This window comes from Ailuropoda melanoleuca, chromosome 13 (genome assembly GCF_002007445.2).
Source record: "Ailuropoda melanoleuca isolate Jingjing chromosome 13, ASM200744v2, whole genome shotgun sequence".
In the NCBI taxonomy this organism is placed as follows: Eukaryota; Metazoa; Chordata; class Mammalia; order Carnivora; family Ursidae; genus Ailuropoda; species Ailuropoda melanoleuca.
In genome coordinates, this window is record NC_048230.1 from 91,423,486 (window position 1) to 91,442,969 (window position 19,484).

General features: G+C 49.6%; 1 protein-coding gene and 1 long non-coding RNA gene across 3 annotated transcripts in view; both read right to left on the reverse strand.

Annotated features, from left to right (window-relative positions):
- Positions 1 to 1,910: 1,910 nt before the first annotated feature.
- Positions 1,911 to 13,518, reverse strand: LOC117795681. The gene is made up of 3 exons (XR_004619779.1): positions 13,310 to 13,518; positions 3,258 to 3,359; positions 1,911 to 2,783 (listed from the first exon to the last, which is right to left on the reverse strand). It is a non-coding gene; the product is annotated as an uncharacterized LOC117795681 (long non-coding RNA).
- Positions 13,519 to 16,049: 2,531 nt separating this feature from the next.
- FOXA2 (forkhead box A2) overlaps positions 16,050 to 19,484 on the reverse strand; it is a 4,469-nt gene continuing 1,034 nt past the window's right edge. Inside the window, exons 2-3 of one of the 2 annotated variants that reach the window (XM_034641840.1) lie at positions 19,114 to 19,183; positions 16,050 to 18,109 (exon numbers count right to left, since the gene is read on the reverse strand). In XM_034641840.1, coding sequence (XP_034497731.1) covers positions 16,799 to 18,109; positions 19,114 to 19,182 — 1,380 coding nt within the window. In that variant the 5' untranslated portion in view covers position 19,183 and the 3' untranslated portion in view covers positions 16,050 to 16,798. Of the gene's footprint in view, positions 18,110 to 19,113; positions 19,478 to 19,484 lie in introns of those variants that run through there. The other variant, XM_002924124.4, reaches the window with a different exon arrangement.

Consider the following 19,484-nt stretch of genomic DNA (forward strand, 5'->3'; position numbering starts at 1 on the left):
GTCCCTTCACTCCAAGCTTCATGGAGAAAGAAGGAACCCATTTTACAGATGAAGAACTAAAATGTCATTCCTGCTCCATGGGAAAGGCATTTAGTTTATCCTTCTTAAAAGCCAAACTGGGGGGGGGGGAACCTGGGTGGCACAGCAGTTAAGCGTTTGCCTTCAGCTCAGGGCGTGATCCCGGTGGGATTGAGCCCCACATCAGGCTCTTCTGCTGTGAGCCTGCTTCTTCCTCTCCCACTCCCCCTGCTTGTGTTCCCTCACTCGCTGGCTGTCTCTATCTCTGTTGAATAAATAAATAAAATATTTTTTTAAAAAAGCCAAACTGGGAATGCTTTTCAAAGCTGTTGTTTTTGCTTTTGGTTTTTGGTGGGCAGGGGGAGGTGAGGATGGGAACTGGTTGAAATAAGGCCCTTATTCAGAATCTCTTGCACACCCTTCTAGAACCATCCATTCAAGCTCAGTGAAGATAAAATCCCTCCTCCCAGCTCTCTGAATTGTCAACACAGAAATCCATTTGGAAGAGGGAGGGATCTAGAAAGAGAGCCAGGAGAGGGCTTTGCCCTGCTCTAAAGATGCCATAAACTTTCCACGGTACTTAAAATTTCCTTCAAGTGGTCCTAGATCAAGAACGTTGTTTTTTAAGGTAAAAAAAAAATCACTGTAATTTATCCACCGTGACAGTTTGGATGGTGAATCAAATTTTCATTTTGAACACACTGTCACAGTGGAAAAATTACTGGCTCATAGTGCTATAAATGCTAGATAGCGTCTAGACATGCTGCGAGAGACCCATAAATTGCCTGTCTGTCTTCTCATCTACATCGAGTTGTTCAAAAAATTTTTAAATGTGGAGAACTAAATAAAAAATCAGTAAAATGAAATTAACATTTGACCCATCACATACTGCTTTTTGTACAAGGAACTTGCTAGGGGGTGGATCTCTGTTCATTCTGTGTGGCAAATTTTCTTGATTTGAAAATGTTTCAAACTTTATTCCTTAAGTATGTCCTTATTATTTTACAATAAGAACTAGGTGTCCTTACTCATTTTTTCTGCCATGTTACTGTACACAAAGAGGACATAATACCAAGGAAGAAAATAAGTGTCTTTTGAAGAAATATGAAAACAGTTGTTCTGTTACACAACGTGAGTAATAACAGCTTTATGACAAACTCCTTTAAAATAACATTCTTCCACAGATGGAGTGTCCAACACTCTGTTTGGCACATGACTCCAAGCTGCAATGGCAGCAATCGTGTCAAATAGGTTGATATAATGTGGGATCCATTAGAATCGAGTTAGGTGTTCAAATGTACTTTATTTTCTTTTCCACAAATTCTACAAAATAGAGATGTGGATTCATGCAGCCTCACAGAGAGAGGTTACTTAGTTTTCAATGAAGCCATAGTGTATTTATTAAAAAGGAACTGTCTGTTCTCTGCCCAGATGACGATTCCTTGTTGAAAGCATCACTTAAAAGTTCAAAAGAAGTATTTGCAGCCCAGCCCGGGGAATGTGTTTTACTTCCCAATTTACTGTCCTTTTTAAAATGGTGAACATTGGTTGTGGACTTACTAGAAGGTTTGGGGAAAACGTCAGAGCATTTTTTGCACACTGATTATGAAATTATGAAGCCAAAGAACATTTTCTCTCTTTTTGCTTTCAGATAGGCGTTAGGGAAAGAGTGCAAGGACAGTAGGAAATACACTGGGAGTCTTTTGACTTTGAGGAAAGATAAGCATCCATTTTCAAGGAATTTGAAGAGTGAGAATCGTGGTCTTGAAGAATTCCAATGCCGGCTTTCCTGGAAACTTAAGCCTGAATCAAATAGCAAATACTGAGGTGCAATTTCTTTACAGTTGTGAGTTTCTTTTTCCTATTGAGTAAAAAAAATAAAAGATAAAAATAATAATGAAAATAAGAAAGGCGGGGGGGAAGGGGAGCAGATTATTAGATATTCTGTTTGACATTGGTAGTTTCACATTAATGAAGACATACCGGATTTCACAAATTCAAATGTTACTGTCTTAGCTAAAAAGTCATGTCATGCCCAAAAAACAGGTCTGAATTGATGTGAGAGTTTATAAAGATTTTAGGTAAGGTAAGAGAACTTTCTGGAAAACTATGTCATGGCTTGGGGTGGAATTAAATAATGTGATTAATTCCATGTCCATTTGGAGCTCATTTATGTTTATATCTTTCTTCTATTTTTGCCCGCTTTCTGCAGCTCCTGTATGCACATACAGATGGTTACATTCTCATACTGGGCACCCAGAGAAGGTCACATGCTTTACATCCATGGCAATTAGTTCTCTTTTTAAAATGGAAAATGTCATTAAGTTCTTGAATAATTCAAGAGTAGAGGTCACAATACAGTGTCCCTTTTGGGGGTCTTTATGGTGCAAATGGCAAAACAAGGCGATCCTATCAGTAAGAGTAGATCTAAGGTTTACAATGTAGCTCTATTTAGTGTGACAGGAAAATTAAATTACAGGAGGCACTCATTCATTGTCACCCGTTAACAGGCTTGGGAAAATTGTGGATCCCTGGGGGCAAATCACTGACAACGCTGGAGGCAAATGAAAATATTTCATTTTAATTCGCTGCTGTTTCCTTTGCTGGGTTTTGAAAATAACAAACATAAACATGCCCCCCACAACTCTCCTTGGAAATAGGATCCTGAATCTCCAAAACAGCACAATTTATGAGTAGGTTCAAAACTCTGGGGAACGTGGGTTGTTTACTCAGCCATAGTTGAGCTAGTCTTGATCCAGGGGTTCCTGGAAAGGAAATAAAGGGGCAAGTTTCAAATAAAAATTGGCTTCCGCTACTCCCTACTCCGCCCCTATCAGGTTCGTGGGACTGGGCTTATTGCGTTTCTGAAACAGGGTCTGCCCCTCAAATCTACAAGGATTGAGGATGAAGACGAGGGGAAGGAAGGAGAGACGCAGAGGCTACCAGTTGTCTCCCCTCCCCAGGGGACAAAAAGTCAGGCCTGACCACGCTTGGGTGTTCGAACTGGAGGAAGCGCAGGCTGGGGCGAAATGAACATCCTTGGGGTCACCAAATGAGATAAAAGTTTTTTCCAAGGCCACGCCAACACAGCCTAGTCGTTGCTGGCATCCCCAGCTTCCCCACTGTCCCAATTAACGCTGCTGGGCGTGGCTGCCTGGTCCTGCTCCCACCCCAGCTGGGTCCCCTTGCCACCCTTGACCCCAGGCCGGGTTCACGCAGAGCGCCGCCGGCAGTTCCACCTGCAAGTCCTGCCGCGCCGCGCGGGCCCTGCGGGCTCTTTCCGAACGCAGCCGCACTTGGCACCTGCTGGAGAATGGCAGGCGCGCTGGTTTTCTCTCAGGCTGCAGGGAGATGGGGGAGGGGCGGGAAAGAAATAAAGTTTGCAGGCTACTTGGGGTGGGATTGGCCCCATCTGGTGGGTTGGCCGCTTAGGGTTTGTTCCCTGCGCTTTAGAACTTGGAAAAAAGCAAGAATGACCCGCCCCCACCCCCGCCGCCTATTGCTTTTTAGATCTCTCTCTTTCTCTTCTAAAAAATAGATTTTTGACACTTCCCGTTTTCATCCTCCTCCACCAAGACCCTGGGAAGTCCTGTGTTAACGAAGTGAGCACAGAGAGGGAGCGAAGCAAAGCGCCAGTTTTCCATGTTCCAGGCTTCCCAGACGAAGGAAAGCGCGCCCGAGGCGCAAGGAGGCTCCTGGGGCTTGGCCCGCTACTCCGCGGACCCAGCGGCCTGGCGGCGCGGGCGGCGCAGCCCGGGGGGTGCCGCCGGGGTCCCCAGCACCGCCGCTCGCTACCCTTCGGACTCGGGCCGCCAGCGCCAGGAGCGCACTGCTTGCTTGGCTTTGGCCGGGCAGCGGCACAGGGATTCCCCCCGCCACTCTCAAGAAGCAAAACCGTGCCTGGCAGCCTACGGCTTGGGGATCATTCAGGAATTGAGGAAAGCGGGTGCCGCTCTGTTCCTGAAGCACACCCGACTTTAGTAACACTAAGTAAATGGAGACAATTAATTTTTAAGAAAAAGTTCTATTCCAACGTGATTGATGCTTAGGACGAACGATTGATGCCTGAGACTCAATGCATTTCTAGGAGAATTAAAGAATAAATTTCATACGGCGGGAGAGTGGGAAGGGGGAGGCAGAGGGGAGCAATTTGGGGTTTTTCATTTCCTAAACGCTTCAATTTAAGCAAACACTTGGGGGCTACAGGCCGCTGTAATTCCAAAGACAATTTTCCCGGTTTTAATTTGATTTGCATTTTTCAACTTTGATAATATTCAATTTCATGGCTGAATACACATGTAAACACTGTTAGGTAGCGTTTTTTTCGCCCCTTGCACCAAACAGAATGTCCCTGGTTTCAGAGAGCCATGGGAGGTTACACCCTGCGTCCCAATATCTGCGAGTTTCTTCTGAATTATTTTTCAAAACTTAGCATGGCTTTGCCTGGGCTCCAGAGATGGTGAACTATTATAAAATATCTAAGCTACTCCCCAGGTGTGGTGAGGTCTGCACAAACATTGCACAAAGGAAAGAGGTAAATAGAACAAATTCCTCTTCTACATAGAATCTATTCCATTTTTACCCAGAGACACTTAAAAATATTTTTTATTCACGATCTTAATCCAGAAATGATCAACCTATTTGCTACCCCCAGAAATATTTTCAGTATAAATTTCAGAGCTAGGAAGGCAAACCTTGAGAACTACAAAGAAATCATCTTTGAAAGGAGAGATTTAATTAGCATCATTGAGCTATTTTATCAAGCATACAATTTAGAGGCAAATATGAAGTGAAATTGGGTAATTAGCTTTAGTCATAGCCAAGCTGATATTTAACAAAATAGCGCTATCAATAACATTGAAGCTAGAGTGCTGTGAGCTGCGTGTTAACAGCTACGCCCAAGACTGTAACACAAGTGGTCGAGGGGACGGAACTCTATTATTCTTCCGTTTCTTCAGGACACAGCATGGACTGTACATGGTTCAGAGAAAGAGTTGAGCCTCGTCAAATATGCAGATGGCTGGCACATAATAAATATATCGAACCCCAAGTGCATTTTATTCTCTTTCACTGTACTAGGAAAAAGGAAGGGGTTCAAAGAAATGGCATACATTATTGCTTTGTACCTTATATAATAAAATAACAATTATTTGCAAAAACTAGCCCTCATTAAAAAATATTTGCTTATTGTACATAATTGTGGAACACTTGATACAGTGAAATACATCTCTATCTGAAGTCCTAAGAATTTGCACACTATAATATTTGTTATCGTTTTTGTTTTATTTTGTTTTGTTTTTATAATTGGAGAGCTCCTGGGCAAGATTAGGGACTTAAAAAATAAGGTACTAGAGTTTTGTCATTTTGGGAAGAATAGAACCAGAAATTAGACTTGCAAGACTTTTAAAAAGCTTTCTGTTGGAGGCTGGCTGATATTGAAGTCTATGTGAAGTTGAAGTGAACTAATTTTAAATGATTTTTTCATATGAAAGGCATTTAAACAAACAAAAAAGAATTCCATTTGAAATAGGACCAACTTGGAAAAAGAAAGTTCCTTAATTTTTAAAAACACACTCGTTGCAGGCTGATTGTGTCTAATACCTTTAGGGAAACTGTGATTATTTATCATTTGATTCCTTTTTCTAAGAATTATTGAATATTAAATGATCATTGTTTAGGATTTGCACTAATCTTTTATATCGTGATGACTGGCAATTATGTCTTTCTATTTATTTTACACAAATAGATGGCAGAGTACGCACGTTCAACACAATCACTTCAGAGCAAACCTGTTCTTGCAGATAGTGCTAAATGAAGGGAACCTAATTAAAACAAATGGTCTATTCAGAGAATTGCAAATTGTGGACAATAGGAAGCATCTTTCTCTTTTGCTACTAGTAATTGAAGAGTACATGGGGATCTTGCAAAAAACCTCAAAAGTTTGATCCTCAGAGTAGGTTTGCCTATTTAATTCGCCTTTACCCCCAAAGAGATCTGCATCCAGGACCCTTCTGCCCAGTCCAGCATTGCAGACAGGGAATCCACCCCTCACCCCCAACTTTGTTCAGCTGGCTCTGAGCTGCAACAAGCTTATCAAAGACAACCCGAATCTTGGGAAGCACAGGGGTGGGGGAAGGGAGGCCAAGGAGGAATAGACCAGGAAGTCCCTGGAAAGTATTTTAGCCAGGTGGGGACTTTCAGAGGTGGCAGCATAAGGGGCCCAAAGGCACAACCTTCTCTCAAGAGCTTTCCCTACAGATTTAGGTACTTTGGAAGCTATGTCCTTTGGGAGAGATGCGAGTTCTTGTCGAAGGTGTAGCCCCACCACCCTGAAAAACCTCGCCACTGGGGGTGGGGAGAGGAGTTAGCTGAGGGTGTTATAAAAGGACAGTGGTTGGACTATCCCTTCCTGATTAACAGGAGTCTGAGGGAGGGGAGGAATGTAGGGGTGTGTGTGTGTGTGTGTGTGTGTATGCATGTGCGCGTGCACGCTCCTCTGTATGAGACAGAGAGAGAAAGAGGGATTCAGCTGAATGTAAGGAAGAAATCCTGCAGTTACTTTTAGTTGTTTACTGAGCAAGGACAAAATCTAAACAGCGCTTTCCACAATCAATGAAAGGATCGCCTCGGGTTCCAGAGTTGAGCTCCCTAAATGAGTCTGGCATTCTGATAACTGCAGGTTAGCACCTGAGATCAGCTCTTTCCCACTGCTCGATGCTGGCAAGAGATAGGGAAGCATCTTGTTCTTGAGCTCTGGGAAGGGAGAGGCGAGAGGGGGATTTAATTGTTTGGCTGGGTGAATCGAAATGTCCTTTTAAAGCAAAGAAATCAAGAGAGATTGGCCTTTAATTGGCAAACCGCTGGTGGGAGGGAAGTGGTCATTAAATGGAGGTGGACAAAATATAGATTGGATGTCTGCCCCTAGCTTGTCCCCATAAACAGCGAGAAGATTGCATTCGCCCCTTTTCCGGCAGTCTTTAGGAGGCTCATACTCAACCTGACTGTGGGTGACTGTCACTCTGGATACAATCTCCCCACCTCAACCTAACAGTGCAAGTATCCAGTTTGGAGTGGAAATATGGTTTAATCTAGAACTGCATGTACTTCCAAGAGTCGGTTATTCCCATGCCCTAGACATCATTGTGTGTGGCACTGGCCTTAGAAGCCAGTGTCCAGAGCCTCCCCCCAAATCCCAAAATGGAAGATGCTAAGTCTGCAGGAAACCCCACACCATTAAAAATCTTGGAAACCCAGGGAACTTATTTTACAGTAAGCTGAAAAGAAAAAAGGAGGCCTCCACACCAAGCCTGTTTTCAGGAGGGCCCTGCTCATTCCACAGTGTCCCCAGGGCTTGGCGCAAGCAGGTATCAGTCATTGGTTCCTGCACACCCTTGGGCCCATGTGCACACTCAGCTGTGAACACTCAGCTGGAGTGGCACTTTTCTTTCAGACTGTAGGCCTACTGAGTGCTGGGCCACACCCTATCCTCCCTCTGTGAAGAAAGCAGGCCAGTCCTCTTGGGCCAACATCCTCTTCAGGGGGAAACCTCTGAGGCCCATGTTTATCCAAATCTGCATTTGTATATACGTGAGGGGGAAGCAAGCTGTGGGGGCTGGGGCCTTGCTGTTCTTGCAGCTGGGGCAGGGGCAAGGGCGGCACTGAATCCCAGTTGTGGGTGGTACGTGCATTCCAGCTGTGCTGTCACCTGTGCTGTCAGGCCACCAGGTGTGGGTCAGGGGGAGGTCAGAGGCAAGAGTTTCTCAGAACATTCCTGGCCCCTGCTCCAGAATCCCCAGAGAGGACTACTGTTGGCAGGCTACATCTCAAGAATAATTTGGCTATGTGCATTGTTTAAGCCCATGTCATGTCATTGTTTCTGCCCCTGACCTTTCTTCTCTTCCCTGGCATTTTCTCTTTCTAATCGCACCATAAGAGCCACCTGGCTGCCGATTCCCTCCCTGTCTCTTCCCCTCCAGCATTAGCCAGCCAGTCAGAGCCCCTGCAGCTTCAGCGGGGTGCAGTCCTGATTGAACCTCTGGCTGGCTTTGAGAAACCCTGTCACATAGGAATACTGTGTTGCTCCACAAGAGAAAATAAGAATCCAGCCTGATCCCAGACATAATGCATCCTAATCTCTTCTAGGACAGCAGGTGGGGTTTCTGCCATCCTAGCAAGGAGGACCCACGCCTCATTCTTCTGGAGATCTTCCTGTTTCTTTCCAGCTTTCTCCTAACATTTCAGCCTTCCCCTCTACCAACAGCAGCTCACTGTATTCTGGAGAAGGCAGCTTCCTACTACATTGGAATCGGAGAGGCTTGTGCCCAGGGTCAGAGGAGGCCACTAGAAGTAAAGAACATAGAGTTGCAAGACTTGAGTTCAATTCTGAGCTCTGAAATTGGAACAGGTTCCCTAACTTCTCTCCACCACAGGTCCATTACCCATAAATTCTGACATCTACCCATGGGGTATGGTGAAGCTTAAATGAGGTCATGTTCATGAAGACACCTTGCACAGTGTCTGGCACAGGGGGACCCTACTCATTGGTGGTTGAAGTGATACAATTGTGATAAAGAAAAGAAAGGGATGGATGTGTGGTGGGTGGCAGGAGCTAAGAAACACCAAGAAGGTAGGATGAAGGCACATGTATTGCCAAGAAGTTGACTCACTTTTCCACATAGAGGGTGAATTTACTCAGCTAACCAAGCAGTTGAAGTTACAACTCCTTTCTGTGTGTGAACAACTCAGTTTAATGTAATTCAGAGTTGCAGACTGAATGAAAAATGTATAATGGATAGATCTTTTTTGTTTTAAATTTCTTAGATAGGATTTTAGAAGACAAAGCCTGCAGAGAGCTTGAGCAGAGGGTTGTATGTTTTATACCAAGGAGTCCACATGTTGACACCCTGATTTCTTTGCTAAAGATGCCTCTGGTCTCCATACAGAACTCCCTATGACCCAGGTCCTGCCCTAGCTGACATGTCACCTTATTCCTTCACAGAAAATGACATACAATCATCCTCTGCCCTTCCCAGTTCTCCAGACGTCTGTGTCATGCCTTAACTCCTCTCAAGCCTTCTCCTCTAAACAGTTCTCAGTATTATATGTCCACTTCCAAGCAATGTGCCTTTAATAACCATGACTTCAAATTAGCAATGTGTATTCTTTTTTATGTGAGCAAAAATTTCCCAACAAAATTCATTGAATAATTATGTCTGCTTTGTGAAAAAAGAATAGATAATGAATTGAGATCATCTTTCTAATGAAATAACAAGTTGAAATTCACAAGCACACTGTCCTGTTTTGATTTGCTGGGGTCATTGAGCAAACAATTTCTCATTCTGAAGTTCTAATGGCAAGAAATACTCCAGTATTTCTTCCTCACACATGTTGGTGATGCTGAAATTTTCCCTGTCAGTTAATTTGATGTGTTAAAGTTAAATAAATATGATGTTGCTGGCATGGTGTCCTGACATCAGAGGGAAGATTACTGCCTCTAATTAGCTTCAAGAGGGGGGTAAACCCCAGGCTCTTACTCCAATGAGAACATGAGACCTCTAGTTTTGCATGAATGAAAACAACTTAATTTGTGTTGCTTCTTTTAGCAATCTAGCTATCAGTTGTGTTATCCGATAGTAAAATATCCCCCCTTCTTTGGTGGGTGGGGGGGAGAGATAAGAAAAGGAGGAGAAGGAGGCGGGGGGAGGAGAAGATGAGGAAGAGGAGGAGAAGGGGAAGAAGGGAAAGGGGAAGAGGAAGAGGAAGAACGGAGAAGTGTAAAGGGTAAGTCATCAAAGCCTTTTAATGGGAACCTGGTGAGGAGGATGGGGGCATGTATGACCAGTCCACGTCTTGCTGGCAGTGAGCTCAGAGCTCTGAGAAATAGCTACTGATGTGAAAAATAAGCAAACTGTAGTGAGGATGTGCTTGTAAAACTCCCCTGCTCTTTCTACCTGGGCAGGAGAGGGACTTCTGTGGCAGCTTCTTCTGCAGAGGATATACAAAGAATCCGGAATGAGCTCCATGGGTGCAAGCGCTGAGGGGGAGGGGAAAATAGGAATCACCTCCAATCTGGCAATAGGGACCACGAGGAATGACAGCTTGTAAAATAAGCCTCCATCAGTCTCCCAGGAGACAGCCGGCCTCAACTTGGGTGTTCCCCGCTTGTTAGCCTCAATCATAATTGGTCTCTCCTCCCATCCCACGTTGTTGGTTTTCTGTGTGTGGCTTTTGGTGTGAGCGTGTTAGGTCATCAACAAACACAATGGTGGGAGGGGGCAAGGGGGGACACACATGATTGTTTTAAAGAAGAAAGGAGAAAAAGGATAAGAGAGTGGGCAGGAAGGCTGTGAACAGAATGGGGAAGATGCCCCAGGATTTAGGCTTCTGAGGCAACCCCTGGAGAGCTCTGGGGTAGGGCGCTCCCTGGGAGTTTTGTCAAAGGGAGAAGAAGCCCCCTGGAGGTGGGGACCCTGCTGAGCTCCATTGGGGATGAGCATCTATTCTGTGCAATTTTTGTTTGCTTGTCTCTGGAGGTTACTGCAACATCCTGCCCATATCCGGTGAATCTCATCAAAAAGGAGTTTTTCAAAAAATCCCAATGGTGTGGCATGCCCTAGAAAGAATGTGAGTCTGAAGCCGAAGGCCTAAAGCTCAGCCCAGGGCCCTCTGGGGGCAAGCAGGCACACAGGCATGTTCCAGTCACCCTTTCTCCATCTATTTCTTTTTAAAGTTTCTCCCACTGTCCTCATGATGTTTTTTTTTTTTTTTAATCCATCCCTCCTCATGTCTTCTTTTCTCCTCTTCTCAGAGGAAACCCAGTCCTGGGGACAGAGGCTATGAGAAACCTGTGATCTGAACTCTGTAAAGCTGAGAGTGGCACAGATACACCACATTGGTTTTGCTCAAAGGGGCCATGTAAGGTTCTGAGAGCCTCAGATATTTACTGTAAGAAGAACTTTTGAGGGGGGAAGGGACCAGCAGAAATGTAACAAAAATCAAGTCGCAAACTTTGGGGAAGTTTTTTCTTGTGTTTGTATTTTTGTTTTAGTTTCACTCCATCACCCCTTAGCTGGCTGGGGTTGCCATGGTGCTGGGGCCAAGGCTTGTCTCCACAGCTTCCCTGACAGCAGGGACAGCAAATTGGGGTTGGAGCCTCTGCAGTGTTTGTGTGTGGTGGGGCCTCTTCTGTGCGGCAGGCCGTGGGGCTACAAGTCTGTGGGCATTAGCCAGCGCTGACTGTGGTGCAATGTCCAAGCCCATGGTGGGGGGGGGACTCTGGGAATGTTCCCCGTCCTATCGCCTCTGGCAGGGTGAAGATTCACAGCCAGAAAAGGCCCTCTCACTTCCTCTGGACGGTTCTGGTTTATACATTCCAGGAGACTTGTCACCGCGCACCTCGCCTTCAAAGCCGGCAGTACGTCCAGGCCCTGAAGCTTAGGAGAATGCGCTGCCCCTGAGAAAACCACTTACCCCGAGGTACCTCCAGGTACCTTCTTGAGCAAACACCTGCCCTATGCCCTATTAAGCTTCATCTCTCGCGTCTCCCCGCCCTACCCCCACATTAAAAGGCCCCCAAAGCACTGAGGACCGGTTTTTCTTTATAAAGCCGGGAGAAGGCAGGCGATAAAGATCAGGCGTTTAAATTGGCCATTTGGAAGATTACATCTCTTCAGCGACGGTCTTTCTTTCAAAACTCGCACTGAATTGAGGGCCGCGGCTACTCCGCACCGGGCTCTCAAAGGCCGGGCACCTTTTCATTCGGCCGTGAGTGGGCTGGGCTGGGTGACCAGGCGCCATCAAAGGCCCGAGGGAAGGCCGTGGGGCGACACTCGTCTAATGAGAAGTAATTGACGGATTCGAGGCCGCGCATTACCAGCGAAACGGGGAGGCATTAATTATTTAAAAACGATTAGCCTAGCCGTATGTCCTGCAGGCGTTTCATCTTGTTTAGGGAAGACAACCAGCCACGAGCTGGAACCGCTGCTTTGGAGCGCGGCAGGCGCGCTTTCCACCCGGCCGCGGGTGAAGTGGCCAAAGGTGCGCCGCCCGGGGAACCAGGGAAGGCGGGGAGGGGGGCCCAAGCTCCCCACACAGAGGTGCCCACATAACTGACCCTGCCAATCACAGGGACCATTTCTGCCCTATTGGGTTCAGGATCTGGTGATTCCGGGGCAGACGGGAAGAGCGCTAGTCTCCCCGCCTGGAGAAATACCTAGAAGTCTGCGCGGGCTTCAAACAAGGCCGGATGTCTAGCCCTTTAAAGTAAACACCCTAGGGGAAATGCAAATTTCAGGGGACACCTGGTAGACCCCATAGGAAAGACACCTTTTCAGTACCCTATACCCTGCTCTGGACACCCGGGGTTCCCGCAGTTTCAACTGACAGCTTTGGAACTTCCAGCTTTCCGAGCCCCTGCCTTCCCGCCGGCGGCAGAAAGATGCGATTGGTTCTGTTCGGCCCTCCAAACTAAACTCCCGTCCTCCCGCATCTCAGCGCGCCCCTGCACGGACCACCCTCTGGGATAATGAGGATAAATGGCGTAGTGGCCTGTTCCTGTCTCCCCGGGGTTCCGCTTGTAACCCGCGAGTCTCCCGATCCTGTCTGCAGCGGTGCGCGCCTGTGCGTAAAGCGCACAGGCGGCTTCTTGCAGAGAGAACGAAAGTTTACTCCTTTCTTGGGAAGGCCCTGTCCCTCCCCTGATGCCTCCTGGCGACGACCTCCACTGCCGCCTGGCTTAGGGACTTGGGGCAAACGCCTACACACGACTGGAACCTGTACGCGCAGGGATTGGGGGGAGGGCTTCTCCACTCTCGGGCTCTGCCCACGAAGCCACCCGGTATCAGCACTTTGTTTTCCGCGGCACCCACCCCAGACCCTGAGGCCAAGGGCGTTCCCCCCACCCCCACCCTTTCACTGCCCTTGGGAAACGCGCAGCCGTCTGATCGAATCCCCAGCCCAAAGGGGCTGCAGGAGCCTGTCCTGGCTTCCCGTCGTTTGGGTTCCCATCAAGCTCTCTATGCTCAGAACCCAGACTGAGCCTATTTGCAATACTTCGCCCCCTCATTCACCCATACCGTGCGTTCTCAGAAATCCCCGGAAAAAAAGGCCACCTCCCAAACCCCAGGTCTCTTCGCCTACTTAGCTTTTCACTGCCTATCCCCCAACCCCTCGCGTTGGAGCCCTTCGAAGGGAAAGGAACTGGCTGGGGGAGGGGAGGCACGCGGACAGGACTGGGGGGGCGGACGCTGCCCAAGGGACCTGGTTATGGCCCCAGAGTGGGCGCGCTCCCTACCTGCGGTGCGACGGGCTGACGGCGGAGCGTCCAGCGCGCGGAGGGAGGCGGCGGACTGCTCCGAGCCGAGGCATCTCCGCATTTATTTGAGCTCAAACCGAGCGACTGTTGACTTTAGCACACAAAGCAAAGATTTCACTGCCCGCTAGTTTAAAAATGAATATTTTACCAAGATATCGATCAGCGTTATAAAATTCAGTTAAGTACAATGGGATCCTAGCAAAAAAAAAAGAATAATAAAGGAGGGGGAGGCAATATAATATCTGTGCAAATTTGCTGAAGTGTGACGTGGCATGGAAAGTTTACCCTCCTGGAATTCGGATCTAGAATGTTTTTTTCGGTTGTTTACTGACTTTGTTTATTCACAGATCACGGTTGCTTAAACCGACGCGCGGACGGCGCGGGGAAAAGGAAGAAAGAAAGGGGGAGGAAAAAAAGATACGCCGCACCCTACAATACTTAGAGTTGGGGAAAGCGGGCGGAGGACGATTTGTGAGCTAGAGAGCTTGGAGCCCGGCTGGGGGAGGGGACTTAGGCGGGCGGGTGGGGGGGCGGTGTGTGTGAAAGACACGAGAAGCGCCGAAAAGCCTCCGAAAGCGCCCCGCTCCCCGACATCCTTTTTATGTATTCGGACAGAACTATATCTTATCGGCCGGGATCAGTGAAGGGGGGAGCGCTAAGTAGTTTAAAACGACCCTCGCACAATGGACGTGCGATACGAAACATAGCAGGTTAGGGCAGCGCTTTCAGCCTCCATTGTCCCCCACTCGGCCCCCGGCCCTGCCTCTCGGCTCCTTCGCCACGGGAGCCTTTTATGTGATAATGAAACACATTTCAGGCCGGGCTCACGACGTGTGTGTCCTTGCCAGGGGGAGAGACAAGCCTGATTGCTGGCTGCAGCCTCCGGATCCCCCCCACCCCGCCCCAATTTCTCTTCCTTGTGTTCCTGGGACAATGTGGCATGTTAAAAAGGGATTTGGAGGGGGGGGTAGGGTGGGGAACGCGAGGGGAGGGCAAACCCCCTCAAGCGCGTGGGAAGGCCAGGGCTTGAGGGGGCAGAGACCCCGCAAAGTGGCAGGGGCGAAGAGAGAGGGGGGTCTCCAGGGTTGGGGAGAACCTGGCACACTCCAGGTTTGGATGGTCAGCAAGCCCCAAAATCTAGTCCCCGAAAACAGGGTCCTGGGCTGTGAAACTTTGAGACAAAAAGTCCCGGCTTCAGAAGCCTGCGGAGAGTAATCGCCCACTGTAAAATAGCTGTGCGCGGTACATCCCTAGTCTGCGGAAACACTGGCTCCTGCCCTCGCCCCGCCAGCTTGTAGGCCCGCACATGCCCCCAGGCAAAGTCAAAACCGGGTCCCCTTTGCGCGGCCAGGCGGCGCTTCTCCTTTGGGGTCTCCGTTTCGGTTGGCTGCCTATTTAGGGAGGCTAAGCCATCTGTGGGGAGATACAGCAAGATTTGTAAGAATCTATTCTGGGTCTTTCTTTATACTTTTGGATTTTTCTTTTAAGGCTCACAAAACACCTCCTCATACCCTTAGCCCTGCAATCCTGGCTTCCCAACCTGGGCTAACTGACCGCGGTTCAAAGGCTGCGGTGTTTGTGTGGGGCTGAGTAAGCACATCTGCAGACCCTGGGCTCTCGCCACTGGTCAGGGTCACTAGACAAGCAGCGCAAGACACCCCTTTATTTCTACCTCATCCCCAAATATACCCTATTTTAAAAAGGAGATTTGGACCGTCATCCTGAGCGGTCCCTTTAAACACCAATTCCAGAAGAAAATCTGTTTCTCTAGATCAGGTGCGGGGGGTGGGGGGTGGTGGTGGAGGAGGTGGTCCCAGAAGCCTCACTGCTCTCTGGCTACAGCTAGGTCTAGCAAGGCTGTGCACACCACCTAAGTGAAGGAGGGAGGTAGAATAGGGTGGTGGAGTGTAGACAGGGACCTGAGGCTGTATGATCCAGGCAGAGTTCCAATTCCACAGGAGGGTAAAGGGGTGCCAGAGAAGCAGAGATGAAAGTCCTGTACCAGGAATTTGCAAATCCAACCTGGGCTCACTGACCTGAAGGGAGGCCTACGATTGGAAATACAGTAAATTTCAGGCTTCGCCCCAGAGAAGTCAGCCCCCTGGGGCCCAAGAGACAGCAACTACATTGTATCTTCACATGATCCAGATGGGAAATTAAGATACATAGTTTTCTCCCGACTTGGAAGGTAAACCTGCATCAAACCCAGGGAATGGTCCACCTCGGATCTGTGTGTTTCGTTGTGTGTAGAGATAAACTTAAAACTCCAAAAGTAATCATAAACAATATTGAGTTCTATTTAATGATGTGCTTGCGGAAGTGTTTCAGGGGAAGTGTACTGATGTCTGAAATTTACTTTGAAATGCATTTAGGTCTATGGCCATAGCACTCTGGATGTGCTTGATCACATCTGAAACGCATTTAGGGAAAAAAAAAAAAAACCCAACCCTGAATTGACCAATGGAGGTGTAGATAGCTGGATAGATATGTGATATAAAAAGTATAGTGAAACAATAACTGTAGGATCTGGGCAATGGGTACATGGGTGTTTTCTGTAAAATCTGTTCAACTTCAGTATATTTGAAAGTTTTAATAATAAAATATTGTTAAAACAACAACCATCATGCTCCTCCCTTCACCAAAATGAAATGAAATCTGCAACCAGCCAGGATCCCCTTCCCCCACTTTTAAATAATTTCTGGACCTGTGTATTTTTCAAGTCAGGCAAAGGGAAAAAAAAATCTTGAAGATTCAAGGGGTAAAACTGGCAATAACACTTTAATATAGATTTGTGGAACTTTGGCCCTTCCAGCCAGAACACACATTTATAAGCCATAAATAAAACACGCAGAAACCATAAATTAATCAGACCCAAGACCTGGATTTCACTGTGTCAAGAATGGGAATGCATTTTTTTCTTTTTCTTGGTCATTTACAGCAGACCCTTACATCTTTTTTTTTCTTTTTAAACAATAGTACAACTCTGCTTCTCTGTTAAAACTACATGGTTTTACACTGAATCACTCACAAAAGTTTGTGGGGTTTTTTTTTTTGTTTTTTTGTGTTTTTTTTGTTTTTGTTTTTTAATAAAGTAAGACTTCCCTGCAACAGCAGCAATGGAGGAGAAAGACAACAACAAAAAATCAGAACTCTCAAATGCTTAAAGAAGCAGGCGTCTAAACAGTAGCGGAAACCAGAGGCTTTTTGCTCTTTTCTTCCTCTTTTTGTTTGTTTGTTTTTGACTATTTCTCTTTTTGCCTTCCCTCCTTATATAGAATAATAGATATCAGTGTGGCCCATCTGTTTCAGAGGGAGAGTTGCCGAGGGTGAGGGGAGACTGCTGTCCTGGGGGTGGGGATGTAATGGATTTCTTCTCCCTCGGATCTCTCCAACACCCCTTCCTCAAACTCTCCGCCCCACTTCCTCTCTCTTGTCCTTGTCCCGGTCTAGCCCGCGGCAACCGTTTTCTTACGAGGAGTTCATTATGGGCCTGGAGTACACTCCTTGGTAGTAGGAGGTGTCTGCGGCCAGGGGCGAGGCGTCCAGGCCCCCTTTGTTCGTGACCGGTCCCATGGCCAGGCTACCTGGCATAGGGGAGCCGTAGCCAGGGTAGTGCATCACCTGTTCGTAGGCCTTGAGGTCCATTTTGTGGGGCTGGTGGTGGTGGTGGTGGCTGTGGTGGTGTTGCTGCTCCGAGGACATGAGGTTGTTGATGGAGAAGGGGTGGTTGAAGGCGTAGTGGTGCTCCGGCTTAAGGTGGGCCTCCGGCGGCAGGCCGGGGTGATGAGGAGGGCCCAGCAGATGGGCCGCCGCCTGCTGCTGCTGCTGCCCCGGCGAGGGGGCCGGCTCTGGGGGGCTCAGGGCGGCGGCCGGGGTCCCCTTCAGCTCCCCCAGTGCCCCTCGCTTGTGCTCCTGGCACGGAGAGGCGCTCGAGTGGGGTGACTCGGTGCCCGCCGGAGTCTCGGAGGCCGGTCCAGCGGCCTCCCCAAGCTGACCCTGCGAGGCCTGTGCCCCGGCAGCCGCTTTCTTGCTACCGCCCGTGGCGCCTGAGGCTTCCTTCAGGGCCAGCTGCTTCTCACACTTGAAGCGCTTCTGGCGGCGCAAGTAGCAGCCGTTCTCGAACATGTTGCCCGAGTCGGGGTGCAGGGTCCAGAACGAGCCCTTGCCGGGCTTGTCAGGCGAGCGGGGCACCTTGAGGAAGCAGTCGTTGAAAGACAGCGAGTGGCGGATAGAGTTCTGCCAGCGCTGCTGGTTCTGCCGGTAGAAAGGGAAGAGGTCCATGATCCACTGGTAGATCTCGCTCAGCGTCAGCATCTTGTTGGGGCTCTGCTGGATGGCCATGGTGATGAGCGAGATGTAGGAGTAGGGCGGCTTGGCATGCGTGTAGCTGCGCCGGTACGTCTTGGGGTCGCGCGCCCGGCTCAGGCCTGCCTGCCCGTACATGGGGCTCATGGAGTTCATGTTGGCATAAGGGGTCAGGCCGCCCATGGCCCCGGCCGCCTGTCCCCCGAGCGGGCTGAGGCTGGGACTCAGGTGTGGCCCCATGCCTGCCACTCCGGCCGCCCCGGCTGAGCCGCCCATGCTCGCCATGGCGCCCGCCCCGGGGGACATGCCGGCCAGGGACGGGCTCATGCCCGCGCCCACGTACGAGGACATGTTCATGGAGCCTGCGCTCATGTTGCCGGAGCCGCTGCCCATGGCGGCCGCGGACATGCTCATGTACGTGTTCATGCCGTTCATCCCCAGGCCGGCGTTCATGTTGCTCACGGAGGAGTAGCCCTGCGGACAGAGCCCGGGGAGGGAGGCGCATAGGGTTAGCACCGCAGCTAGAGCGTGCCCTGACCTCCCACCCACCGGGCCAGCCCAGGCCCCCGCCTCAGGAAGGGCCTCTGGGGAGTCCTTCCCTCCCCCGGCCCCCAGCCCCGGACACCGAGTCCGTTTCACCCGGAGCGCACCGGGATCGCCCTTGGAGGAGGTGGCAAGCAGGCTGCTGCTGTTTGCATGTGGCCGGATCTAGCCCTTCTGCGCCTTGCCTTCTAAAGCAAGGGTCCCCCGGAAGACCCCTAGGCCAGGCACCCCAAATTAATCTCCTCTCCCCGACTCTCAGGCCAGCACACCGAATCCGCGCCGCGACCTCGGCCGCCACCTCCGACTCTAGTGAACAACCTGTGGGTCACAGCCTAGGGCGCCCCAGCGGCCTCAAACTGAGATTGTCCCAGGGTCCTCTCCGTTCATCCTTCCTCCCAGGACCCCATCCCTGGCCCCAGGGGAACCGAAACCCAGTGCCTGCGCAGAGTCTGGGGCCAGCTGGAGGCACTGAGTGGAGGGGCAGAGAGGAGATCGAGAACTGAACGACACGCGGCTGGGCTTTGCAGACACAAACTTTCTTTCTCTTTGTCCCTAGTCTTTGAATCTGCCTCTACCTCAGCCCCCAACTCCTACCCACCTTCTCTCCAGCTCCCCACCCCCTCGCCGGCCGACCTCCCACCCCTCCCCAGCCGCACGCTGCCAAACATAACTCTGTTAGGATAGTGCGTGGCTCGGCCACGAAGAGGATTTGGAGGCGCCGCAAGTCAATATTTGATCACAAAGTTAATATTATCTCAAGGCTAACAGTGTGTCGTATAAAAAAGAGACCCATTTGAGTCGAAGGAGGGTGGAAAAGGCGGCTGCCCAGAGCGGCTGGGGGTGGGGGCGGGTGCCGGCGAAGGAAGCGGTCCAGAGGTTGGGGAACAGTGCGAACGCCACCACCCCACTTCCCCCTGGAAAAGGCGAGTGCCTACCTCCGGCTCGGCATAGTAGCTGCTCCAGTCGGACGGCTCGTGCCCTTCCATCTTCACCGCTCCCAGCATACTGGAAGCCGAGTGCATGGCAGTTTAAAATTTAACAGCCACAACAAACGACCAGCAATCACCCCCCACCCCCACCCTCTTAAAAAAAAAAAAAGTCAGCCAAGGCACCGTCCCCTCCCTCCCTCTCTCGCACTCCCTCTCTCCGGTTCCACTCCCTCTCTCTCCCTTGGCCGGCCGGAGGCGGGAGTTGGAATGGGCGGGAGGGGTCAGCCACGGGAGGAGGGGGCCAAGGATGGGAGGAGGCCGAGACCCGATCCCCACTGCAGGGAGCGCCCGCCGCCAGCCGCCGCCGCCGCCGCCGG